A 12,841-nucleotide genomic window follows, 5' to 3' on the forward strand; every position below is an offset into this window, starting at 1 on the left:
GTTCAACTACCTGGCAGGTATTTCCCAGAATTTTTGCAATGTCCTGTTTTATTAGAAGCAATTAGTTGTCTGCATATTTATTTAGGTACTGTGCTCAAAAAGAAAACAAAAACAAAAGCCCAGCACGCATTGAATCACAGGTCCATCAAATTACCTAAAGAGCCTCTTAAATCCGCAATGGCTGGTTCATAGAGTATCCTAAGCCAATAGGTAATCTGTTTCATTTGATCATGATAAGATGTGTTAATTCAGTCACTGCAGTTTATAAAATATAGTTCAGATTTAATATTATATATAAATCAGAACACTCTGATTTGTTAAATTATAATTAAAACAAACTTATGGTTTAAAGGTAAAGGTTCACCTCACACATATGTGCTAGTCATTCCTGACTCTAGGGGGTGGTGCTCATCTCCGTTTCAAAGCCGAAGAGCCAGCGCTGTCCGAAGACGTCTCCATGGTCATATGGCTGGCATGACTAAACGCCAAAGGCGCATGGAACGCTGTTACCTTCCCACCAAAGATGTTCCCTATTTTTCTACTTGCATTTTGTTTTACATGCTTTCGAACTGCTAGGTTGGCAGAAACTGGGACAAGTAACGGGACCTCACCCTGTTACCTGGTACTAGGGATTTGAACCGCTGAACTGCTGACCTTTCGATCAACAAGCTCAGCGTCTTAGCCACTGAGCCACCGCATCCTTATAAACTATGGTTTAAGGCAATATAAAAAGCCAGACACAAACACACACACACACACACACACACACACACACACACACACACACACCCCTAAGAGTCACTGAGTGGGAAGAAAGATTTCCATCTTATTTATCATATTTATCAAGATGACTCTTAACTGAACTAAACTGGAACCATGTTTTAACAAATTTAAATTTCAAAAAAATGAATATAGTAAGTATTTCGTGTGTGGACTTTATCCCATTTTGTCTTTTTCTATCCCTCAAATTTGATTTCACTTTTTTTCTTAGTTGTCCAACTAGACCAGGGTGTCAAACTGGCGGCCTGCGGGCCAGATGCCTCACACACAGGCCACACCCACCCTAGCTCCGCAAAAGGGGAAAATGTCACAAAATGTCACATGACACCATGAGTTTGACATCTGTGAACTAGACCATGTTTGCCAGAAGCATCGCCCCCAAACAAGCTGCTTTCCCTTTTACCTGGTACATATGGGGGGTTCTCAAGCTTGTTGTTTGGACAGTCTTCCAAGGAACCATCTACAAAATTTGATGGCTCATTCATGTCCTAGAAAAAGGAAGAGAAGGAGATTTATGTGTTATATTTTTCTAATTTAGAACTTCAAAGACAGGAAAGTCATTTTAAAGAACCAAAAGCATCATCAACCAAAGAGAAAGTCTCCCAACTGTTCAACATTCAAGTACCAGGATTGGAAACTCACTATCCACATGCCATCAAAGGGCACTTTGTCATGGAAATCCTTGACCATGTCATACCACCACAGGTGAGTCTCTGGGTTGGTGAAATCAGGGAAGGCAGTGGGCCCTGGCCAAACCTGGAAAATAAAAACCAGAGCTATGCGTCTAAATCAGTAAACCTTCTGAATAGGCTACGGTGATGCATTTTAGTGTATCTTTGGAGATGGAGCAATAAAACAGTTAACAGGCTAATCGTCAGAATAAAAATATACTTGTTTGGAAGTTGAACCCATTGCCCTTTCATGATGTTGTATAATAGTGAAACTACAAATGCAGCTGCATTCAACATGTGTATCTTCATATCTGGATTTCAATGATTTAAGATCAAAGGAAGACATGAAATATGTGAGAAATGCTGATAAGGGAAACAAACAATATATTCCCCACCTCCCTTTGTTCTATTCTTCTTTCATGGTCTACTAGATTACAGATTTACATCTCACCATATGGCACCTTCCTCACCGAAGCTTTATCCTTTCTCTACCAAGGCTCATGGCAGGAGTATCCATAGAACTGGTCACTGGCTTCAAGATGGTAGGGCGGACTGTGCAAATGAAGCCCATTACTTTTCAGTGTGTTTCACTGCATACATGTAAACAGGAACAGGGCTTTGACTGGCCAGTCACTCCTGCCAATTTGAACCCAGTGACTGCTTCTGCACAGGCCCCTGTTCATGGGTGATCCCAAGTCTCACCCTTCCAATCAAAGGTTGTCCTGTTGCATTTACGATGAAGACTCCCCGTTTCAGGCCTTCATCATAGGGCCTATAAGTGCCAGGGGGGCTGGCGCTGCTGATCCCTGGATCCTACAAGGAAACAGAGGGAGAGACATCTGTTTAGCCATAATGGATCTGAGAGGAGTATGAAAATGTGAAGGGCACAGGACACAGTTGTCTCAAGCAAGGGAACAAACCCCACACTCTTCCAAACCTTGGCAGTACTTCAGAGTTGGGAGACAGATTGTCAAAAAAGCACACGAGGCATAGGAAATGAACATGCCTTTATTTATACGTGGAGAGTCCAGATTATGACATTTTTACAGGGTGAAAAACAGAAGCAAACTTGACATTTTAGGAGGAAGAGGAACAGCCATTACTGAAGTTGGGCAACAGCACACAGCTTGTGGATTATCACATTCTAAATGCAAAACATGGATGGAACATTAAAAGGTCATAAAGAGAGCAACCCGTTACGCAAGTACGGAAAGTCATTCGTGCCGCTGTTGCTTTTCTAAAAGTCTAAATACATGAACATGTAAAGTTCTCCATGCTTTCTAAGTCTGTATAATTTCCCTTTTTACTCTAAAAAGTAGAAATAGGCAATCTGAGGCCTCAGGGCTGAATGCAGTTTCCCAACCCTTTATTCCATTATTTTTAAAAGCCTACAATGTTGATTCCTGCCATTGGAAACAGAAACCTAGTCCCGTTGCAATTTAACAAGAACTCCAAAATCCCTTGGGGGAGGAAAAAATAATTGGACCATCCCAATCTTACTGAAACATAAGAACGCCACACTGATATTGTACTATCACCTGTCTGTCTCCCTTCCAAATTTTCAGTAGAGGCTCCTTTGACAAAGCTACTTTCTTCATTGTCCCGAACACAAATAACTTTTCCATTCATTTGACCCCACCTATTAAAAGATTGCAAATGTGACAGAACACAGGTAGTCCTTGACTTACAACTTTAATTGGGCCCAAGGTTTCTGTTGCTAAGCGAGACAGTTGCTAAGAGAATTTTGCCCCATTTTACGACCTTCCTTGCCACTGTTGTTAAGTGAATCACTGCATTTGTTAAATTAGTAACACGGTTGTTAAGTGAATCTGGCTTGCTCACTGACTTTGCTTGTCAGAAGATCGCAAAAGGTGATCACATGACCCCGGGACACTGTAACCGTCATCAATAGGAGTCAGTTACCAAGCTCCTGAATTTTGATCACATGACCATAGGGATGCTGCAATGTTTGTAAATGTGAAAAATGGTCTGTCAGCCTTGGAAGCCATATTAGGCCGGAAGCTTCAATGCTGCCACCTCCTCATGTGTGGGAAAGTAGGAGGGGGGATTTAGGAGAGGGGAGTTAGTAGACATAAAAGCATTTTTTCCTATCGGTCAAGGTCAGGGTGAGCCAGCATCTGGAGAAGGAGTGGTCATTGGCTGGGCCGAGGCGAAACCGACAGTGATTGGAGCATGTGACCGAAAGGGGAGAAAGGGGTTGGTTTTGGGAGCTTTGTATTATTGAAGGAAAGCCCAGGTTTTTCAGATTCGGGATTTCCCAGATGTGCCAGTTTACCTATTGCTAGTAAAGAGAATTTTGGAAAATGCCTGCTTCAGTGTCTTTACTGGGAGTCGGGGGTTTTCTGGAACGCTGACATGGTCATTTGTAACTTTTTTCAGTGCTGTTGTAACTTCGAGCAGTCACTAAACGAACTGTTGTAAGTTGAGGATCACCTGTATTAGTTTGACTCAGAGACGGGGAAGAATACTGAGAAAATATATTTGAGTCCTGTAAATGTAGAAAGCTGGAAAGCAGTTCAAAACAACTTTGCCTTGATTGTGTTAGGTATAATCTTGAAATACTGACAAGCTTTCAAGATTTTGTCTAATTACCCTGAATGTATTAAATTACATTCCAATACTTCTAGCAACTGATCGGGCTTTCTCAAATACAGGCTGACATATGACAAGGAATTCTGCCTTAGAGAATCTCCAACCAAACTAGGAATCCTTCCTAAACCGGAAGACCCTAGATCAGGGGTGAAACCCAGCAGGTTCTGACAGGTTCTGGAGAACTGGTAGCGGAAATTTTGAGCAGTTTGGAGAACCAGCAAATAACACCTCTGGCTGGCCCCAGAGTGGGGTGGAAATGGAGATTTTGCAGTATCCTTCCCCTGCCACGCCCACCAAGCCACACTATGCCCACCAAGCCACGCCCACAGAACTGGTAGTAAAAAAATTGGGATTTCACCACTGCCCTAGATTGCATTTTCCTTCAAAAAGACTTGCTCCTGTATTAGGGAGGGCTGGACATAGAACTGCATCATCTACTTCTGTGGGACAAAACTAGCAGATTTTGCAAACTTTTCAAGGACATACAACATATGAGATGGTACAAAGCAAAGACAGAATATTATAATTAGTATCATTTCTGGAATTACGTTCAATGTTACCAGTATCTACCTCTTTTGGGAGAGACCAGCAGTATCAGAATCTGAAGTCTAATCTAGGCCAACTTTAATACAGCAATATTTTGAACCATTACAGGGAAGCACCTCAAAGGAGAATTCAGGATTCATTAACTTACCACAATCATGACATACCTCCGACCATCACGATGGAAATCATTCACCATGTCTGGCATGTCCCTGAAACCATCCTTGTTGAAGGTGAAGTCTCGCTTAGCATCCATATAATCCAGATCATTCCATTGTACGTCCTATGAGCCCAAGAATGAGATTCTGATGAGAGCAGATTTGCGTCCCACCTCACTTTTCTCTATGAACAAGTATTCTCTTTGAGTGTTACACTAACATGGAAGCTGTATTACTTCACACAGGTTCGGTAGCAATAGCACTAGCAATAGCACTTAAGACTTATATACCGCTTCATAGTGCTTTTACAACCCTCTCTAAGTGGTTTACAGCATCAGCATATTGCCCCCAACAATCTGGGTCCTCATTTTACCCACTTTGGAAGGATGGAAGGCTGAGTCAACCTTGAGCCGGTGAGATTTGGAACTGCCAAACTGCAACTAGCAATCAGCTGAAGTAGCCTGCAGTACTGCATTCTAACCACTGTACCACCTCGCACTTTATGGGTATCCATACTACATTAGCTCATAATCTGTTTTATAATGGTTTATTAAGTAAATTACAATTAGCTAAGTTGACACAATCCATTCATCCTCATTTACAAAAATTGATGTCTGAATTCAGAAAACATACCAAGCTAAAACCAACTCAGAAGTTTTGGTAGAATCCCTTTTTATTTTATTGTAATATGTAGGCTTTATTTTAACTATTTATTTATACCCTGCCTTTATTATTACAAATAACTCAAGATAGCAAACATATCCAACACACCTTCCTCCTCCTTCTATTTTCCCAATAACAACAATCCTGTGATGTGGGTTGGGCTAAGAGACGGTGAATGGCCCAAAGTCACTCAGCTGGCTTTTATGGCTAAGGCAGGACTAGAATTCATGGCCTCCCGCTTTCTAGCCTGATGCCTTAACCACTAGACTAAACTGGCTCTCTTTTGTGTAGAAATATTTGCTGAACTGTATCGTTTAACTTGCCTTCTCCTTTATGCATTCATTAAGATGAACTTGGGCCTATCGCCATTCATTTATAATGATTTTGCTGTTGCATCAATCGTGTTTCTTAATCTCTGATTGCAGGAGATTGCCTGAGCAATAGACTGGGCATCAGAAAAGAACCTCTGAACTTTACAAAATAAACCACATTATGGCTCAGGGAAATATATGAACCAGTCCAAGGGTCAGAGAGAAACGATAGTCAGATAAAATTCAGAGAAGGCACCTACCAGGGGAAAAAGAGCTGCAGTCATGTTTTTTACCACTTCCCGAGTAATAGCAGTGGAAGTGTAACCCCAGCGACAGAGATGGAATCCGAGAGCCCAATAAGGAGGCATGAATGGGTAGCCTGGAGGAATTTTGAGAGAGAGAGAGAGAGAGAGAGGAATCAACATTCAAAGCCTCTCAAAACCATCGGCATTCCCAAATCTATTATAAGAAAAAGAATTTCAATAAAATACTCACAATATATCTGAACCTTTCAACACAAGCCTAACCTAGTATAGCTATTTTAAAGGTTATGCTGATATCCAAGACCCTGTTTTGGGTTGCAGCTTAGGTATATAAAGGGCTGCTTCTAATATGTAAATTAAGTTGGCATATGGAGTAGAAAGAGAGAGAAAAATGTCATTGCAGGCCCTGTGATTTAGACTCTTCAAAGATAAAATGATTTTTAAAAAAAAAAAACATACAAAGGACAGATAAAATAGATTTAGCACATTATTATCAAACTGTGGATTATCATTTCTTCAGGGAAGCCTTTCTTGAGCTGATGCCTTGCTTATGTTTTATACAATGTATCGGCTGGGAATTTCTGGGAACTAAAGATGCTAAGCATTAAAAAAAAACAAACTTCAAAAGGGCTGTTCAAAGGCTCTTCTCAAATCTCTTGTCCCAGCCTTTGGGAGTTCAGAAATTAAAAATAAAAAAAGATATCTTATCTACCCCAAACTATTCTACCATGGTAACTGTTGGAGGGAGTTCTTCATGAATGATACATTTTCAACTATTCCAATGTTTCTCAACCTTGGCAGTTGAAGTCCATACATCTTAAAGGTGCCAAGGTTCAGAAACACTGATCTATTCTTTCCTGAGCACCATCCAGATATGTGGACTTCAAATCCCAGAATTCTGCAGGCCACTGTTAAGAACCCTGGAGCTTTAAGTCCATATTACTGCCCAGATTGTTGGGAGCAATACACAAATAAGGCTTCTACATTGTAAACCTCCCAGAAGAGTCCTGTAAAGCGCTTGGGGAAGTATATAAGCCTAAATGCTATTATGGGAGAACTTCCAGGTTGGGTAAGGCTTCTAATCAGTGCAAAAGAAACCTGAAGCAGGATACTGTTATTTCTCCCATCTCTCAGACGTTCCAGCACCAACACACCACACACTGATAGAAGTCCAGAAGTTAGAACAGCCGGTTTGTCTAAGGATCTTCTTCTGGCAGAACACATCAGTATTAATGACAAAAGTGGCCAGTGCCTTCAGAAGTGTTTAGTACCAATCTTTAGTATTACTAAAGAAGTAGTAGTTCTTGAAAGGAAGCCAGTCCTAGCTTCACGCATGGGAAGGTGCAAATGCTTACCGATAACATCCATGTACTGGCGCACCACACTGCTTGGATCTGGGCCCAAGAAGACATAGAAATCCAAGATACCCCCCGTAGTTCTCCATGTCATAGCTGGACTGGGCTGCAGTAACACATCTACAAGACAAAGAGTGGCTTGGAAACACTACTAGTATGCGGATGGTATGCTGAAGGACACAGCATACCATCTGTACATTGCAGAGATACTGGCAAGATTTTACTCCCACAACATCCATCATATTCCATTATCATACACCCAGCCTTGGTTTGCTGCTTAATGGCTACTCCTGCCTCTATGCTGACAATGAGACTATTGCCCACATTATAGCCAGTTCCCTTTAATAGAAAGAGATACAAATATTGTCCTTTTACATTCAACCCGTGCTTAACTATTGAGGAAAGAAAAGGAAACTTAAATAGTATTTGTCAGATCGGAGTCTTAGTGCAATTAGCATCATGAACGGCCTTAATTCTCAACATAAATAGTCAGGGTTATGCTATTATACAGTGTAAGTAATCACAAAATAGCAATTAATGGAACAAGCTAAATTGCTGAGGCTAAAAAGCAACTACATGATCCAAATCTTAATTAGTAGACCAGTTTGATTAGTAGACTAGTAGTTTACTGCAGGGGTAGGCAACCCTAAATACTCAAAGAGCCACAAAGGTCCTAACTGGAAGCCCCCTGTTCAATTCTGGAGCTGACCAGAAGTCCGATTCCCTCACCATAGAGTCTCCTCCTAGCGTGGTCTCCTTTTTCCTCTGCCGACCGGAAGTCTGGTTCCCCCACTATAGTCTCCTCCTAGCGCAGCATCCTTTTTCCTCTATCTATCCTAACCGAAAGCCCTATCAATTGTGGAGCTGACCGGCAGCCACAGTAGAGGGATGAAAGAGCCACATGCGGCTCCAGAGCCACAGGTTGCTGACCCCTGGTTTACTGGTTAATGGACCAGGCTAGAAGCCAGGAAGGTGTGAGATCAAATCCTGCCTTAGCCATGAAAGCCAGCTGGGTGACCTTGGGCCAGTCACTCTCTCTCAGCCCAACTTACCTCACAAATAAAAATTAAAAAGTCAGAATCTCTGCTCCAGATCATAAAATGGTTCCTTCAAATACACATGGCTTTGGCACACACAAATCATTGTTGGGTTATTTTGATCATATCTAAGCTTGGCCTATTAGGAATGTGATACAATACTTACCCATTGCATTGCTGTTCAGTAAGAAGACTCCGTGGGCCAAGCCGCCCTTTTCTAAAGCCACATAGAAGGGGTGTGAACCATACAAATTGGCAGAGGGCTAGAAACACAGAAATAATACTGTAATAGGGTCAACGCTGTATTGGACGACAGGAACACTTCAGCAATGCCTTGAGCTTTAGCACCTCTTTGGTAGTCTCAAACAAGCAAATACTTTTTCCATGATGGCCCCTTTTCATTATTTATTTTTTTTATTCAAGTGCCAATTAAATGACAACCTAAAAAGTCTATCAAGCAATTGGATCAAGCAAGCTTTTGACTCTGTTTCCAGACTTCTACAGAGAGAGGGCCAACCTCCAGTACAGGATTATATCTGTCATGGTTCTTGCCAAGAATGTGGGATTTCACAGGCAAATGAGATGCTGAGAATGCTCTCCAGAGCTCTCAAAAGCTTTGCAGAGAACTACGGTTCCCATAGGAAGGCGAAATTGCAGACTAAAGCCGATTAAACAGTAGAATGCCCAGATGAGATCTGTCACCTAATCTTGCAATGTGACACTATTCCGAATTCCAGACAAACCACACAACTTAATTCTATTTGTCATTATTTCTTCTTCAAAAGACCCTACTATCATATGGCCATTGAATATAACTCACATTTCACCAGGTAACTGTATGCTTGTGCGGTTTTTCTTACCCATCATTATTTATAAGTTTTTGCCAACTTTGCTGGAATTATTCCTATGAAATTTGTGCATCAGTGCATGCTAAATCTGATCCTTAGCACTGAGCGTACGAGCTTAAGATCAAATGATGATTGCATAGCATCCTGATTAAATTCTTAAGAGACCCTGCCTTTTCAGGAAACCTTGCCACCCTCCTGTCATTTACCGCAGGTGATATGTCCCGATTCCACAAAGTAATTTTGGTCCAATTGACATTCAGAGTAAGAGGGGTCATATGTTCACCCAGTCCAGAGATGAAACTTGATGGCAGAGCAGTGGAGATTTGAAGGAACTGGTCAGCATAGAACAGAGGAGCCACAGTAGTATTCAGCCTATTGGGAGAAAGTGGACACATCCACCAGTAGTTTACAAATAAGGTCCCTTTTTTCTTTGATTTATCTCAATCTATCTTGGAAGCTACTTCCAAAGTCGTAATCTAATCTAATCTAATCTAATCTAATCTAATCTAATCTAATCTAATCTAACCCAGTCACTGGTTGCATGATGAACTAGGTAGGTGTCCCCATCCAAGAGGATGCTACTGCATGCCTGAATTCATTTTTTAAAAATTCAATTATGAAACATGAGGTTTCCAGAGATGCTCCTATCTCCTATTGTTCAGGATTGTTCAATAAAACTATTTTGTTTCAACAAACCTTCGGGATGATTGTGGACATTCATCTATTTATGATTATTTCTGGAGTGGTTTCTAAATTGTTTGTAAAAGGTTCTATTCGCGGTTTTCTATTTTTGGTACATAGCCCAGAATTGGCCTGATTAAGGTATCTGAGGGAAAGACCGGAAGAAGGTAATCTGGAGTTAGAGAAACTGCATGTCAGAAAAGATAAAATTCAACTCAGTGCCTCAATAATGCTGGTTAGAGATGTAGTCATTGAAGGCTATTTCACATATTCTACATTAGGTGCAGTGCTTTATATGCAAAATATAAATTCACAAATGATACAGATACCTATTTGCCTTTTAGGTGAAGGCAAACCCTGGAGTATAATATGAAAATGGTCCTTCAACATCCAGAACAGAAACACTAATTTAGTGCTCTCGCTCTCTCCCTCCCTCCTTCTCTCTCTCTCGCACATACACCCACCCACCCATTCAGGTTTCCCTATATTATTGCCATACAGCTATTCAACCTTCATTAGGGTGATTTTCAGTGGTGGGTTGCTCCCAGTTCGGCCGAGCCAGTAGTGGTGACAATGTGACGTCACCGAACCAATTCTCTGGCCCTCCCGCCCGCCCCCGCTTTATTCCTACCTTTATTTCTTGGTTTTTAGCCCAGCTGATAGGCACCGCAGAGTGGATTGCCGCACCTCAGCTGGGCAGAAACCTAATGTGCTTGCGTGGAGCGTAAGTTTGGCGCACGTGCAAGCAAGGCGAGCACGCGCATGGCAATCGCACGCAAAGCACGTGCGTGAAAAGAACCGGTGGTAACACTAGTTGGAACCCACCACTGATGATTTTCTCTTAGTTAAATACACTGTACTGGAGGAATACTTGGAGGAACAAAGTCCAGAGCTACTTACAGAACTTGGCCATTGGACTGTCGAAAAACAATGAGGCCAAAGGGATCAGCAGAGAACTGCACAGAATAGAGAGTCGAGGATTCCTTACTGATGGTCTTGGGGGTTTCTAAAGGAACTTCATAGCGTTTCCTAGCTGGATCCTTAAGCTGCAGTGGAAGAGACACAAAAACTATGTGATGCTACTCCAAAAATTGGTGGTCAGAAAAATCCAGTCAAGTTTCAAAGGGACTTGGCTTCTACTTCTAAATCATTTGTGAGATGAAAGAAAGGAGGTCGGCATGAAGTTTGAAGTTACAATGAAATCCAGCTCTTTGGTTCAAGAGGGCTTTTTATTGCCTGGCTAATTGATTTCTCACCTTTCAATTGATCTAATATGACATTTGATATTCCTGCAACCTGACTGTTATTTCTATAACAGACGTCTATAAGCAGAGCCATTTATAAACTGTATAAAATAAATTCAAGGCTGCACTTTTATATGATTTTGCTTGGAAATAAGCATCAATCACTTCTGAATTTGTAGCAATGCCTTTCATTTATAATTTCTGTTTTTAGATTTTGGAAAATATATACATAATGAATAATTTAGATACTTACATCATACATATCTACAATATCTACATAATGTATTTGAAGTATTAGCATATGCTGGATGTGTTTTGATCACAGAGAAAAGCAAGGAATTAATTATGTATCTAAGAGTCACCAATCACATAAAGCCATGCTATGCATTATTGTGATTTATTGAATAAGCCATAATTATCTGGATTTACACATATTGTCATTGGCTCAATATCAGCAAAGCAATATCAAAAACTTCAGTTCTTTGCTGCCATCTAGTGATAGCCTGGGCTAGGTAGAGCAATCTTAGCTAGACCATAATTATGCTTCATACAGTATACTAACTGAGTTTCTGCAAACTATTAAGTTAAAGCCAAATAAATCACGTTATACATTAACCTGATGTATGTACCCAGCCACTTATTCACCTCGTAAGCATTTGAAAATATTTTTTAAATTCTAAGATATTTAAGAAAGTGAATTCTGGTCCTGGCAGAATTGCCAAAGGCACATAGCCTGGCAATTACCATCTCTATTTAACTCAAAAGGGATTTATCCTAGGATTAGAGCAGGAAAAAGCAAAATTTGAGGATCATGGGCTTTAATCCTGATGTCACTAAGAGATAGGTTAGGGACAAAGAACTTGAAAAAAAATCTAGAACCTTGCTGTTACATATGTTGATAGCAGCAAGAACGCTTTATGCACAAAAACGGAAAAATTTCCATTGGGTGAATGGCTGGAAAAACTGATGGACTAGTAGAGATGGCTAAATTCACTGATCTAATCAAAGGAAAGAACACACCCAACTTTATTTTTCTTTGGAAACCATTTCTGGATTTTATGCTTGAGATTGAAAAAAAATGAAAGTTTGACTTTGGGTTTTGTGGATTAGATACATTTTTGTTATAGAAATGGCTACTACATAGTAAGTATGCAAAAATAAAAAGTTGATGCTGTGATGTTATTATTTTATTCTACTGTGCTAAAAAGAGTTGGAAGTCAATGCTTCCCCCCCACTTTTAGCCTACACTTCTTTTCTTCCCTATAGTTTATTATGATATAATAAAATTATAAGAAAAAGCCTAAGATATAGGTTCAGTGAGAAATTAAGAGTGGAAATGGGAGTTAGAAGCTCCCAATGGAGAGGGGAAATTGCTCCATCTCTAATGTTAAGTAGCCCAACTTTGAAAAATGATGAGGGATGGTGGCATTAAGAGAAGGCACAGGAACAATTTGCTTCATAAAAGCTCCCCTCTTCCATTCTCATTCTCTAATCCCCTTCCCCATAACATGGATTAAAATCAATTTTTGGCTTTGGCAAAGGTTTGGGAAGAGCCTCGGTGGTGCAGCGGACTAAGTGCTGTTAAATGCTAGCACTTAGCTGTCAACTGCCTGCAATTAGTGCGAGTTCAAATCTCACCAGGCTCAAGGTTGACTCAGCCTTCCATTCTTTCAA

At 40.7% G+C, this 12,841-nt stretch overlaps 1 protein-coding gene across 1 annotated transcript in view; it reads right to left on the bottom strand.

Moving 5' to 3' along the window:
- The window catches only part of GAA (alpha glucosidase), a 29,198-nt gene that overhangs the window by 13,980 nt on the left and 2,377 nt on the right, over window positions 1-12,841 (bottom strand). Inside the window, exons 3-11 of the mRNA XM_060688766.2 lie at window positions 10,824-10,969; window positions 9,449-9,614; window positions 8,561-8,657; window positions 7,358-7,477; window positions 6,000-6,118; window positions 4,759-4,890; window positions 2,154-2,264; window positions 1,423-1,536; window positions 1,184-1,268 (exon numbers count right to left, since the gene is read on the bottom strand). Coding sequence (XP_060544749.2) covers window positions 1,184-1,268; window positions 1,423-1,536; window positions 2,154-2,264; window positions 4,759-4,890; window positions 6,000-6,118; window positions 7,358-7,477; window positions 8,561-8,657; window positions 9,449-9,614; window positions 10,824-10,969 — 1,090 coding nt within the window. The remainder of the gene's footprint in view (window positions 1-1,183; window positions 1,269-1,422; window positions 1,537-2,153; window positions 2,265-4,758; window positions 4,891-5,999; window positions 6,119-7,357; window positions 7,478-8,560; window positions 8,658-9,448; window positions 9,615-10,823; window positions 10,970-12,841) is intronic.

Source organism: Pantherophis guttatus, chromosome 2 (assembly GCF_059756535.1).
Source record: "Pantherophis guttatus breed Tessera chromosome 2, ASM5975653v1, whole genome shotgun sequence".
Lineage (NCBI taxonomy): Eukaryota > Metazoa > Chordata > Lepidosauria > Squamata > Colubridae > Pantherophis > Pantherophis guttatus.